Source organism: Microcaecilia unicolor, chromosome 6, assembly GCF_901765095.1.
Source record: "Microcaecilia unicolor chromosome 6, aMicUni1.1, whole genome shotgun sequence".
Classification (NCBI taxonomy): domain Eukaryota; kingdom Metazoa; phylum Chordata; class Amphibia; order Gymnophiona; family Siphonopidae; genus Microcaecilia; species Microcaecilia unicolor.
In genome coordinates this window covers 279,990,218-280,003,664 of record NC_044036.1, presented here as the reverse complement: position 1 = coordinate 280,003,664, position 13,447 = coordinate 279,990,218, and the positions used below count along the sequence as shown (strand labels likewise).

At 43.1% G+C, this 13,447-nt stretch overlaps 1 protein-coding gene across 3 annotated transcripts in view; it reads left to right on the top strand.

Moving 5' to 3' along the window:
- Positions 1 to 12,961, top strand: part of CAMSAP1 (calmodulin regulated spectrin associated protein 1) — a 179,866-nt gene extending 166,905 nt beyond the window's left edge. For all 3 annotated transcript variants that reach the window (XM_030207609.1, XM_030207608.1, XM_030207610.1), the window contains 3 exons: positions 8,739 to 8,854; positions 10,341 to 10,459; positions 10,825 to 12,961. In XM_030207609.1, coding sequence (XP_030063469.1) covers positions 8,739 to 8,854; positions 10,341 to 10,459; positions 10,825 to 11,127 — 538 coding nt within the window. In that variant the 3' untranslated portion in view covers positions 11,128 to 12,961. The remainder of the gene's footprint in view (positions 1 to 8,738; positions 8,855 to 10,340; positions 10,460 to 10,824) is intronic.
- Positions 12,962 to 13,447: the final 486 nt, after the last annotated feature.

Sequence of the window (13,447 nt, the reverse complement as noted above, 5' to 3'; positions counted from 1 at the left end):
GGCCCGTTTCAGACACAAATGAAACGGGCGCTAGCAAGTTTTTCCTCGGAGTGTGTATGTTTGAAAGAGTGTGTGAGAGAGAGTGAATGTGCGAGTGTGTGTGCGTGACAGAGTGAGTGAGACTGTGTGTGAGTATGTGTCTGTGAGAGAGAGTATGTGTGCCTGGGGCCCCTCCCTTCCTCTGTTCCAGGGTCGTCATCCCTCCGAGTTCCAGGGTCGTCGTCGTCCCCATTTTGTTTTTTAGTTTTTGTACAGGTGGTGCATTTCTCCCCTCTCATCCCCTCCTCCGAATTCCAGACCCCGACCACCCTCCGAGTTCCAGACCCCTCCCTCCCTCTCTCCGAGTTCCAGACCCCACCTCTCTGCCTTCCTCCCTCCGATTTCCAGACCCCCTCGGAGTTTCTGACCCCTGGACCCCCTTCCGCGACCCTCTCAAACCCCCCTTTCCGCCGCCAGCCCTCTCCCACGTCAGACGCACGCACACAAACAGATTCCAACTTGATCACGTCATTCGGCCACGAAGAGGACTTCGGCTGGCGGGGGTTGGGGTCCCCCGCCAGCACAGGTACGCGACGGTGGCAGGGGAGGGTTGGCGGCGGGAAGGGGGGCTCGAGAGGGTCGCAGCAGGGGGGTCCAGGGGTCAGGAACTCTGGGGGGGTCTGGAAATCGGAGGGAGGGAGTTGGGATCTTGAACTGGCAGCGGCAGGTGGCGAGGGGGTTGATGTGCCCAAGGGGGGGGTGTTGATGTGCTTGGGGGGAGGGGCTTGGGTGGTGCCCGTGGGGGGGGAGGGGCTTGGGGTGTTGATGTGTTTGGGGGGAGGAGCTTGGGTGATGCGCCGAGGGGGGGGGGTTTGATGCACCGAGGGGGTGGGTTTGTCTTCGGTGCCGCGCTTGTCGTGTTGCATGGAACGGCGCACTCAGCTGATTCCCAGGCAGGGGGAGGAGTAGGGACTCCTCTCCCTGCCTGAGAATCAGCTGTGAGTGACGTCAGCCTGGCTACGGAGCCTAGCTCAGGAGCCACGGACACAGGCAGCTACTTTAGAACGTTGATGGTGAGAATTATTATATAGGATAAGAAGATTTAAATATAAAATCATAATTGTTTGTGGCTTCTGCAGATGAGGACAGAGCCCATGGGGACAGGGTGGGGACGGAGACAGAACCTGTGGGGATGGAGACAGAACCCAGGGGGTGAGGATGGGGCCAAACTTTGTCCCCATGTCATTCTGCAGCTGCCTCTACTTCTAGTGGCATCCTCATTAGACTGCTACAAGAGGTTACAGCAGCCATTTTGAGAGTAGAGCTGACATACGCAAGAGCGACAGTGGATCATTCCTGCTTGACTAGACCACAAGAGATGTAAGGTAGTCTGGGGGGAGGGGAACCTAGTCTTTGCATTCTCTTTTTGTATGTGTTTGTGTATTGAGATTGTGAGTAATGCAGCTATGATCGTGCGTAGTAGTTTATATGGTAAATAGAGTGCTCCAAATAAATGCTTTTGTTACAAAAGTTTAACAGGAATTTAAGTCTCTAAATTTGATATGATAAGCTCCTTCGGAATTAGTCTCTCTGTGACATCAGCTGTCACTACAAATGTGGCGCAAAGCAGGCATTGTAAAAGCACTGTGGCTTTTAGTTCCAGTTTTCATTAGCTGAGATCGTGTGTGGAGGCTGTTTTGCTTGGAGGTAGAATATGGTCTTTCATTATTTAAATTCAGGGCCGGTCTTAGACCGAGGCGGCCGCATAGGGCCTCGCACTTAAGGGGGCCCCGCGCGGCGCGCCTCAGTCAGCCTCCGCTTCATCCCGGCGCTCCAGCGTTATTTAAATTTACCTCGCTCCGACGTCGCAGCTGCACAGAGTCAGTGAAAGCGCTTCCCGACGTCTCTCCACCAGCCTTCCCTTCGCTCGTTTGTTCCCTCTCAGTGTCCCGCCCTCGAGGAAATGACGTCAGAAGAAGGCGAGGCACTGAGGGGAACGAACGAGCGAAGGGAAGGCTGGTAGAGAGACGTCAGACAGCTCTCTCACTTACGCTACGCAGCTGTTGAAACTGAGGTAAATTTAAATACTATAGAAGAGAGACGAGGGCGGGCAGGTGGACATGGGAGCGGGAGGGATGGGGAGAGAGGAGCATTGATCGATGGACATGGATGGGAGGGCAGGGCCCAGGGAGAGAGGATTAATTGCTGGACATGGAGGGGAGGGAGGAGATTTGCTGGATATGGATAGATGGAGGAGGTCAGGGGAGAGAGGAGCATCGATGGATGGGAGGGCAGGGCCCAGGGAGAGAGAAGAAATTGCTGGACATGGAAGGGAGGTGGGAGAATTGCTGGATATGGATGGATGGAGGAGGGAAGGGGAGAGGGGAGCATCGATGGACATGGATGGGAGGGCAGGGCCCAGGGAATGAGGAGAAATTGCTGGACATGGAGGGGAGGGCAGGGGAGAGAGGAGAATTGCTGGATATGGATGGATGGAGGAGGGAAGGGGAGAGGGGAGCATCGATGGACAAGGATGGACATGGATGGGATGGCAGGATCCAGTGAGAGAGGAGAAATTGCTGGACATGGAGGGGAGGGCAGGGGAGAGAGGAGAAATGTTGGGCAGGAATGGAGGGAAGGAAAGACAAAGGAAGGAGATGCACATGGATGGAGGGGAAGGGAGAGAGGAGAAATGCTGGGCATGGATGTAGGGGAGGGGAGGAAAGTAGATGCACATGGATGGAGGGGAGTTAGGAGAAATGCTGGATATGGATGAAGGGAAAATTGCTGAATTTAAGGGCTGGATCAGAACACCTTGAAGGCAGATGCTGAAACTGGAGAAAGGATAGGGACAGGGCTACAGATGGTAGACAGGACACATAAGGACACAGGAGGATGGTGGACATGGTGAGAGAAAAAATATCAAATGGAAAGAAGACACTGCATAAAACAGAAGACACTGGGACCAAAGCGAATAGAAAAACTAAAACAAAGGTAGAAAAAAGTATTTTATTCAGAATTTATTAATTGAAATATGTCAGCTTTTTGAAATGTGCATCTGTGATATTTTGCATGTAAGTTTCAATTTTTCTAGTATTGCTGCATGCTGAGTCTGACTTCTTGAGGTAACTTTCCAGTTCAGTATTTTGCCTTCATATCTGTTGTGTCATGTGTTTTTCATGTGTGATCAAGGTGCAGTATTTGCAGCCCTTTTTGTTTTGTTTTTTTCACGAGGTAGTGTATTGGTGTTTTAGAGCCTGGTGTAATTACAGTTCTGCCTTTCCACGCATAAGGTTGTAGCTCGTCCTGGCCTTGGAATTAGTGCTGTTATGGTTTGGTAAGGTTATGAGTGTGTTTTTGCACAAGTTTGTGTATAGTGTTTTGCAGTGGAGAGATTGTGTGTCCGCACCTCTGACCCCCCCGGGGTTATGAGAATTGGAACTACTAATTGTAGTGGACTTGAACTGAATAATTTCTGGGGGGGGGGGGGGGGGTTCATGATAGCATTGTGCATATTATTTCAATCAGTTTTTCTGTACAAGTTTAGCTTCATTTGTCTTTATTTGAAATTTCATAAATACAAAATTTTCTAAAAATTGAATAATCTTATCAATGGGGTGGAGCTGGGGCGGGGCTAGGATGGGGCCCCACCAAATTGGTCTGCACAGGGCCCCGCACTTGCTGAGACCAGCCCTGTTTAAATTACTATTTGGATGATTCTAAAGAATTTCCAGGCTCTGTTGGGTATGATGAAGATGTAGTGTTTTAATCAAAGCTATGGTGTCCAGAAGCTAGATTCTGTGAGAGATGAAACTGCAGTGATTTGTTTTCAGGCACAAGTACTGGTCAGCTTTTAGTGTTAATAGGGAATGATATTATGATGAAATGAAGTTTATATATTAGAAAATAATTTAATACATTTTTCAGAGCTTACAGTCTTCACATTCAGTAACATTGATATACTTTTTTATTCTGGATTCTGTATCAGGCTGGTATAATGTCTGCAGTGTAGGCCCAGTGGCTGTACTCTTTTGCCCTATTTTAGTAAGAATCTATAATACAAAATAGGAAACATCTCAATGCTACTTTCTCTCATTACTTGTACACAGTTTAGGTAAGTAGAAAAAGCTGGTAATCATGATTTTATCTTACATGTTCTCTCAAAGTTCTTGTTTCGGAGATATTTCCATTGACTTGGGAACCTAAACATGCCCAGACTTTAGATTTTTCAGCCTGCGCTTGCAGTGCCTGGGACTGGAGGGTAATAATTTCCTGTGGTTTTAGCAGAGGGCTGCTGACTGAAAGCTCTGACAATCCCCAGTGGGTCTTACTGGTTCACATTCATACAACCAAACTTTAGTTTTCGGTTTCAGCTTCAATTGAAACCAGATAAGTTTCAGCTGTAGTTTTGGTTTCAGTTGAAATTGAAAAAAAACAGTTTCGGTTGGCCTCTGCCTTAAAGTTCCTGGTAGTCTATGGCTGGTCGGGGCAGGAACCGATCCCCAGTCGCTCTTGCCCATGGCTGCTGTGAACCCAGTAGCAGTCTTGTGAGGCTGCTGCTGGAGATTGTGGCAGCCATTTTGAGATCAGAGCCAGCATGGCCAAGAACAATCCTTCCTGACCAATGGCTTCTAGACATTTTGCAAAGGAGAGCTATATGCTAGAGCAGCATTTTTCAACCAGTGTGCTGCGGCACATTTGTGTGCTGCAGCAACCCCTCCCAAGTGTGCCACGATCAACAGCTGAGTCAGAGAATTTTACTGACCTTATACAATTCTTCAAACTGCACGATCCTTTCCCAAATCCTTTCACAACTTCATCTGCAGGAGTGAAGCCACCCAACCTCCCCCTCACAGGGATCCTGTGTCTCTCCCCCCAGTCCTCCAAAGCTTTTGTGCCATGCCCGCTTCCTCAGTGCTTGCAGATGCGGCAAAGGGGAAAAAAAAGCCTGAGCTGAATCTTCCTTAAAGGCACAGATCCTATGGAAACAGCCAGGTTTCTAGCTGCCCATTTCCATAGGATCTGTGTCTTTACGGCAGATTCAGAGCTCAGGCTTTTTTTTTCTCTTTGCAGCAGAAGTGGCTGAAGAACTTGCTCTCGGACCCTTCAGGAGAAGAGAAAGCTCTGCGCTGACACTGTCCAAGCACCCCAGGGTGACAAGACCTAGCTGCCACAATTTGCTTTACCACGGATGCTGGCAGCTGGAAATGAAACTCGATGATAGCAGTAAATGCAGATTTGTTTGGGTTTTTTACCGCAGGAACTACTACTACTACTTCAAATCATTTCTATAGCGCTACCAGTCGTACACAGCGCTTCACAATTGAACATGAAGAAAAGACAGTCCCTGCTCAAAAGAGCTTACAATCTAACAAAGCTTTTTACCGTTCTTGTGGTTTAAAAAAAAAAAATACATTTACTTCAAGCATCCAATTTCACTTCCACCGACTTCCATACACAGACTCCTCCTGTCTTGTTCTCTGCCAGACCGCTGCAGTGATGCTCCCAGATAGAGGACCCTGATTGGTCCCTTGCTTTTAGCTACATTTCCCACCACTGCCTCACACAGTTAGTATGTGGCAAAGGCAGGCCATTTTGTGGGGTACAGTGTGTGGCGGTGAGCGTCAGGCGAGTGGTGATTGGTAATATAGTAGTAGTAGTAGTTGTTAATGAGTGACTAGTCTAGGCGAGCTGTGTGAGAGCAGAGAGGATCATAATTGAAGGAGAGCTGGGAGGATCGTGGTTGGAGACCGACAGACTTTTCCAATCCTGCACACTGAGTATCCTATTTTTTTGTACTCTGTAAAATGGTGCTGTCATAGGCATTCCCCCAACTGTGATCTTCAGATCGTGGTTTAAATTATTGGGTTTTATCTTGGATAGGCATTTCATATGTTTGAGGCGGGAGAGGGGGCTTAACTTGTTATGTTATTTTGGAGGGGAGGTCAGAGTCTTGTGACTAAAGAGGAACCGGGGGGGGGGAGGGGATCAATTTTGAACCAATATCATCTGACATTATTTTGGAGCCACCTAAATCAGCTCCACTACATAATTTCAGTGTTTCACATGTACCAATTGGGAGTTAGACTTGGGCGGGACCTCTGGAGAGCACTGGCCAGAAAGGAGCCCGAGTTGGACCAACCCCAGCCCAGACTAAGAAGGAAAATCCAGCACATGGGTCCAACTGGCACCCAGACTTCCTGCACCCCACCCTTTGGTCCAGTTCCTGGGAACTGCAGCGAACGGCAGGGTGCAGGAAGTCTGGGTGTTGGTTGGACCCACATGCTGAATTTAGAGTCTAGGGCCAGTGCTGTGCCAAGGTCGTGCAGAAGAAGCAGGCGGGCCTGAGTTACAGCAAGCAGAACTGGAGTCACGGTGCGCAGGACTCATTTGCTAAATGATAAAATAAATATATATATTCTTAAAACACTGATGGTGTACCTTTACAATTTTTGCGCCTTGTAAGTGTGCCACAAGATGAAAAATGTTGAAAATCTCACAGTGCTACAGTTTTTCCCACTCCTTTTATGGAATTCCCATACCAGGCCACAGCCAAATGGGGAGTGGTGGTGTCCACCAGGGGGAGGCTGGTGGCCCAGAGAGAAGTCATTCTAGTCCCAAAAGGCAAAAAGCACACAAGTCCCAAAGAAGGAAGATTCCTTCCATCCCATCTTTGTCCTAAAGTGAGTCAGCTGGGCTCTCAGTGCTTTACTTACCAATGGAGATACATTGCTCAGTCATTGTAGCAGACCAAAAGGGGAATTCCTCACAGCTCTGGTTCTCAAGAAGGCCAATCTGTGTATCTCCATTTTTTACATTATATTACAAATGTTCTTATATTCTGCAGATGCCATGAAGTCCTATGCGGATTCCAAGTTAAGAAAGCCAGATAGACCTTGGGATGAACATCATATTTCTAAAAAATCGCTTTAGCACTTCACCTCTTTTTTTTTTTTTTTTTTTTTTTTTTAAAATAAAAAGATTTCAGAGTTACAGGCCCTCTCTTGTCAGGAGCGTTTTTTATATTTTGCTAGAACAGGCATTTCCCTTAAGATGGTCTCTTCCTTTCTCCCCAGAATAGCGATGCCTTTTCATCTCAATTAAGTGGTAGTGCTACAATTTCAAACGTTTTTAACATCTAGATGTTAGAAGAGCACTCCTTGTGACACTTCTGAAGTACCTATAAGTTTTGTTGGTCAGATCTTTTTCTTTTTTGTTTGTTTGGAGGGATTAAGAAGGACAAGGTGGCTACTAAGGCTGTACTGAAGGAAGTAATTGGATTGGCCATATTCTTCAGGGACAGATAGCACTGGTCAGTGTTTGAGCTTATTCCATGAGCTCTGTAGCCATGTTTTGGGCAGAATCATGGTCAATTTTTGCCAGGGGAAATCTTCAGGGTCACCTGATCTGTTCACGCTTCCAGGTATTCTGGGTGTCCGTCTTCCCCCCCCCCCCCCTAAGGATAGCTTTGCCACATCCCATCAGTTCTGGGCTGATCTAGTGGATGAAAAGGAAAGTAAGATTTGGTTTTACTTGTTCATTTTCTTTCATTGAGTCCAGCCTAGGGTTACCATATTTTGTTCCCCAAAAAGGAGGACACATGCCCCACCCCCACCACACACCCTTTCACACCCTCGCTCCACCCCTGCCACATTTTCCCCTCCCCTTCACCCCCTTCCCCGTACCTTACTACTGGCCTGGTGGTCTAGTGACCTCTTTGGGGCAGGAAAGAGCCCCCTCTTTTCTGCCCGGAGCGCTGCCCTGCATGCATCCTTCCTGTTCCTGAGCTCGGCGCCGATTCAAAATGGCCGCCGAGAGTTGAAGGCTCGCGAGGTCACTTCAACTCTCGGCGGCCATTTTGAATCAGCGCCGAGCTCAGGAACAGGAAGGATGCATGCAGGGCAGCGCTCCGGGCAGGAAAGAGGGGGCTCTTTCCTGCCCCGAAGGCGGAAGAGGTCACTAGACCACCAGGGCAGTAGTAAGTAAGGTATAGGATGGCCCGCCCACCAGCCTGCATGTTTGTCCAGAAATCCGGACAAATGGGCAGATTGGCAAAACCCGCCCGGTTGCCTGGACATGTCCTCAAAAAGAGGACATGTCCGGGTAAATCCGGACATATGGTAACCCTAGTCCAGCCTGACTCCCAAACAAGGCACTGGACATTTAGAGGTTTAGATAGAGGGATCCAGTGTTCTTCAACTTGTGGTTGGTTTCTTTGTGGTAGATCCTTCCTGCTGATAAGGGGGTTTAGAGGGGGAAGTTGGGATTTGCTTCTGCTTGGCTACAGGAACACACAGGTGCTAGGCTGCATGGGGGCTTTTATACAGTAGAGTTCACAGGTCATTAGTTTGTCTCAGTTTGTTGTCTTCATCAGTTCTGGGCTGGACTTGAGGAAAGAAATTAGAAGGTAATACCAAAATGTTCTTTGTTTTACCGCAAGTAAAATATAATTCTAAACAAGCAGGAAGGTATAAAATTGGAGAAGTAGCCAGTGGTTAAAGCAGTTGGCTGAGAGCCAGGGAAACCAGGATTTAAATCCTACTACTGTTCCTTGTGATCTTGAGCAAGTGTCTTAGCCCTTCATGCCCTTTGAGGGACAAGGAAGTGCCTAGTGTACCTGAGCTATTACTGAAAAGGCATAAGCTAAATCTAAAATAGTAGTATTAGATAATAAAAGCAACATTTTCAGCTCTTAATATATAAATGCTAAGATTATCATTATTTTATTTTCTTTTGACTTTTTGCTTTTCTCATGGCAGGGCAGATTCAATGGAAAACCTGCCAGCATTAAACAGGAATCTAAGCAGAAATGCAGAAAGAGATTGGGAAAATGCTTCAACTGCCTCATCCATTGCATCAGTGGCAGAATATACAGGTAATAATTCCACTATTGGGTTATCCATTTCTATGCAGAGAGAGAATTAAAGAAAATTGAAAAAAAAGCTACCAAAAAAAGAAAAAAATAGAATGAATGGTTAGAAAGAATATAGTACATTTTTGTATTTTTGCTATATTAGAAGCTTTCTGCTACAGGTATACTACAAAATATGCTTTGGGCATCAAATCCACTTTTGTAATGGTGAATTGCTGTTGTAGCAACAATTTTTTATATTTCTGGAAGTAGATACATGCTATGGGGTAACTTTATAAAAGGCTTTTTCATGTTGTAAAGGCAATTTATAAAAGTTCCCAGTGGTATACAGTATTTTTAAGAAAAATTATTTATTATGGGCACTAGTAAGCTGGACTCTTGCATATGTAGGAGTAAAGTCATACATATTTCTCTTGATTTCATTCATTGATAAATACTCCCTGGCTATCCCTTTCTGATGCATTGGAATATTGTATAGCCCAGAAAAGGTAATGGCCATAAATAGCAGATGTCCCAGAGTCAATCATGGCAGTTGCTCATCTCCTCTGATTCTTCAAGGACTGCCATGCTAGTATTAGCCTATACATTGGTCTTGGTCTTGGAAGGCTGGCAAATCATACCTCAATCCTTCCCCCCACATCTCTTCCTCTTCTCTATACAATTGTGTTATTCTCTGTGATACTTTGTACCCATACATCGTGTTATCTCTGTGATACTTTGTAACCACACATTGTGTTATCTCTATGACACTTTGTACCCATACATTGTAAGCCACACTGAACCTGCTATCGAGCGGGAAAGAGTGGGGTATAAATGCTACAAATAAATTACTTAAATTTCATAACAATAAAGGATTCAGTGGCTTATCATATAACAGTTATACATATTTATTCCCAATAAAAGTCCTCTCTCCTTTCTGAATGAAAACCTCTCACCATGGTCTCGAGCAAGATCCCTGCTGCTCTGCTTTTTGGCTGAGGTCTTTCCCTCAATAGCACATCCTTCTGGTTCTTCTGTTGGAAGCTGGAGATACTCAACTGGCTGGTATCCAGGAAACCTCTTATTATATAGGGTGGGTTTGAGTTCACAGGCTGTAATTTTTTTGCCAGCCATTGTTTTTAGACAGGTAAAATTGGGTGCATTGTCTTTCTGCCAATTCATGGTGGATCCAGACCTTAAGGTCAGGCCACTCTATGTCCATTATGGTTTGAATATACATTGTTGTGTAGGGCCAGTACATTGTTGTGAAGAGTGCAGCTCATTATTCACCAGCTCCTGGCACACGACATCAATTGTAGTGAGTAAACGGCACCTTTTCATTTCAATATTCAACCAGCCCACTGATTGAAGTGGAAATACTGTGGTTTACTGAAGTTGCTCTTTATTGCTGAAGGGAGGTGGATTTGTCAGCATCTCATATTCACAAGTTTTTTAAAATGAGCACATTATGTACATACAATTTTGTTTTATCATACTTTTTCCATTTCAGGTCCCAAACTTTATAAGGAGCCGAGCAGTAAATCAAACAAGCATATTATTCATAATGCAATATCCCATTGTTGCCTAGCGGGTAAAGTAAATGAATCGCAGAAGAATTCAATATTGGAGGTAACTACAGGAATAAATACTGTGTGTTGTATATTCTTGAATAAGGATTGTATTCCACTGAATTTTTGTTTCTGTTTTCAGACTTGCTAAAAAAAACAAAAAACGTAACTATAAAATCATAAGTTCAATCAATATAATGGATCAACTGCAAATATAAATGTAGATGTATTGAAGAATACCTAATTTTTAAATGTTTTTATTTAAAAAAAAAATTGTGTGTCCTGTTGATGTTAACTGGGCTAGATGATCTTCTGTGCATGTAGTGTGCTTCAGATTAAGTATGAAAATGTAAAAGTAAACATATTTTCATGGCATGTCAATTTGAACAACATTTAACACATTTATGCCAAAATTTTTCAATGCAGGAACTAGAAAAATGTGATTCGAACCACTACATCATTTTGTTTCGTGATGCGGGCTGTCAGTTTCGAGCACTTTATTCCTACTACCCTGATTCCGAAGAAATCTACAAGCTAACAGGAATGGGGCCAAAGAGTATCACTAAGAAAATGATTGACAAACTTTACAAATATAGCTCAGACAGAAAACAATTTAATGTGATCCCATCCAAGACTATGTCTGTCAGTGTGGATGCCCTAACTATTCATAATCATTTGTGGCAAGCCAAGCGACCCCCAGTGCCAAAGAAGAATTTGCCTCTCAAATAACATTGAGTTTACTGAGAGGAGAATGTGGAGTGTATTCAATTAAGAAGCAGTGCTCACTTTTTTTGGGAAGGAGGGCTACTCACTCTCTCCCCTTCCTCTAACAGGTATAAAAGTTGCAAATCCTACAAACAATGTTTTTTGTTTTGTTTTTTTTCTAAAAGAATTTTTTAGACTAAAACCATGGATGAAACAGGAGATGAATGAAGAATGTCGGTGTTCCTTTTAATGATTTGATGATAAATTTGTTGTGTTGGCTGATTGCTAACTACTGAGGAGGGACTGAGCTTTTACAGCAAGAATTTCTAACCAGAAGATTTACTTGAAACACTTTGTATGAAATGTGGAAAAATTTTACTTAGTTTCTTCCACTAAGCTGTTGATCTTGAAACACTAGTACGACTGAAATAAAAATGAACTTGCAGTCACACATACTTTGGGGAAAGAGCTATATTTGAGATTTTTTTGATGGGGGTTGACAAAAAATATTCAAACGTAAAATGATGTCTTTACTGCCAATGTTAACTGTTGGGAATGGGGGAGGGGGAAAAGCATTTATTGCTGCTCTGAGCAAAGGTTCACTTTTTGTTTACTTCCTGGTACTGAAAAAAATGTTACAAAATCTGACCTTGAATTGATGGGATGTGGAAAAATGGAAGTTGAGGATTAAACCATGAAATTTTCTTGGTATAAAATCATGAAGGGGTACATATGAAAACACACGATGGCACTGCTTTAGCTTGCTTCTCCAAAAAGTAAGGCAGACTAAACAAATTACGTCAGGCTGTTATCTGAATGTTTTAGGATAATGTTCTTGTATGACAGATTAGTTATGGCCAGGCAGGTTGAGGTAGTGGTAAAACACATCTACTGGGCATGGTATTTGTATACATACATATATTTAAAAATAATATACACATGGTGCACTTAAAGATCACAGTCCATTCTAATGGATTTGTTATATCATGCAGTGTAATCTTATGTTCTTGATTTGTATGTCATTTTATTCTGAATGAGCAGCTTGCTCCAAAAAGAAAATGCAAGTTCACAGATTTATTTTTTTTAAATTTGTCAAGTATTTAATATATTCAGTCTTTTGGTTTTTTTGTTGCTTTATTAAAAACAAATGTTTTTAATCAGATTTCGCAGTTGTGTTTGTCAATGACTAAACATGTTAAGTTCTGAGCTCTTACCCATTTTCAGCAGATCTTGTTTCAATACTGGGCTTTATTTGGTGTTCCATTCTTATATGTAATGGCCTCTCTTGATGCCCATGTTGAATTTCACCATAATTGTATGTTTTAGGTTATTTTAGTAGGGTACAGTTTTGAGTTTGACACTACTGCTGAAGGGTCTCATACATTGTGCAACCTGACTTTTTGTTACTTGAACATTTTCTTGGTACTGAAGAAGGCAGTGCAGTGATGGATTAAGTTCCAAGAACAGTAAATCAGTGACTGTAAGTGCTGAAGTGTTTAAAAAATGGAATGGGTTATGAGCTAGTTATATAAAGATCAAAAACTTGCGGGAAATTATATGTAGATTGAGCTGAAAGTCTTCCTTTGCAATCTTTCAATTCTCCTTTGTTTAAAATATTTTAAAAACTTGATTGCTGTCATTTTATATGTATGTAAAAAATATATGTATATATATTTTACATACATACAAAATATATTTTGATTTGGATAGGTAGTTTTATGTAAATAACATTGGGCTTTCATTTCCAAAGTGCTAAGGATTATTACAACAGTCTTGAGTGTAATTTTTTTGTTATGCTTTTCATGGTTGTACTGTCCTCTTCACTGTATATTATATACCATATTTATTTTATGAAAGCACTGAAATTTAATAAAATCATTTTTTTTAAATTTCTGTACTTATTTTGTTCCATGCATATGTTGATTCCTTATGACATTTCATGCAGATGAAAGAACTGGTAATACTTAATTTTCTAAAGGATGTAAGTTTATATCTTTCTATTTCTCAGATGTGCTCTGATGGTGTTTTCAGTAAAGGCAAGCTTTTTTTGAACTTGTGGGTCAGCTCTGGTTTTCATTCTTATTGGCCCAGTTTGCTAGATTTTTTCTTTCTCAGTGAAATGTCTTCTGATACTTTATTGTTACACATGAGACACACTGTTCTTTAAGACCTCGGCTCTTTCTGGGGGTTGGGAGCTTATCCTGTGCTGTTCTCCTTTATGTATCATTGTTGGCCTAAATATCTTCACTTAAATGAGAGCAATGCTTCAGTCATTTTCACTCTACCATAAATCTTTACTTCTAGTGACAGATCTTTGTAAAAAATAAAATTCATTCTTCATATA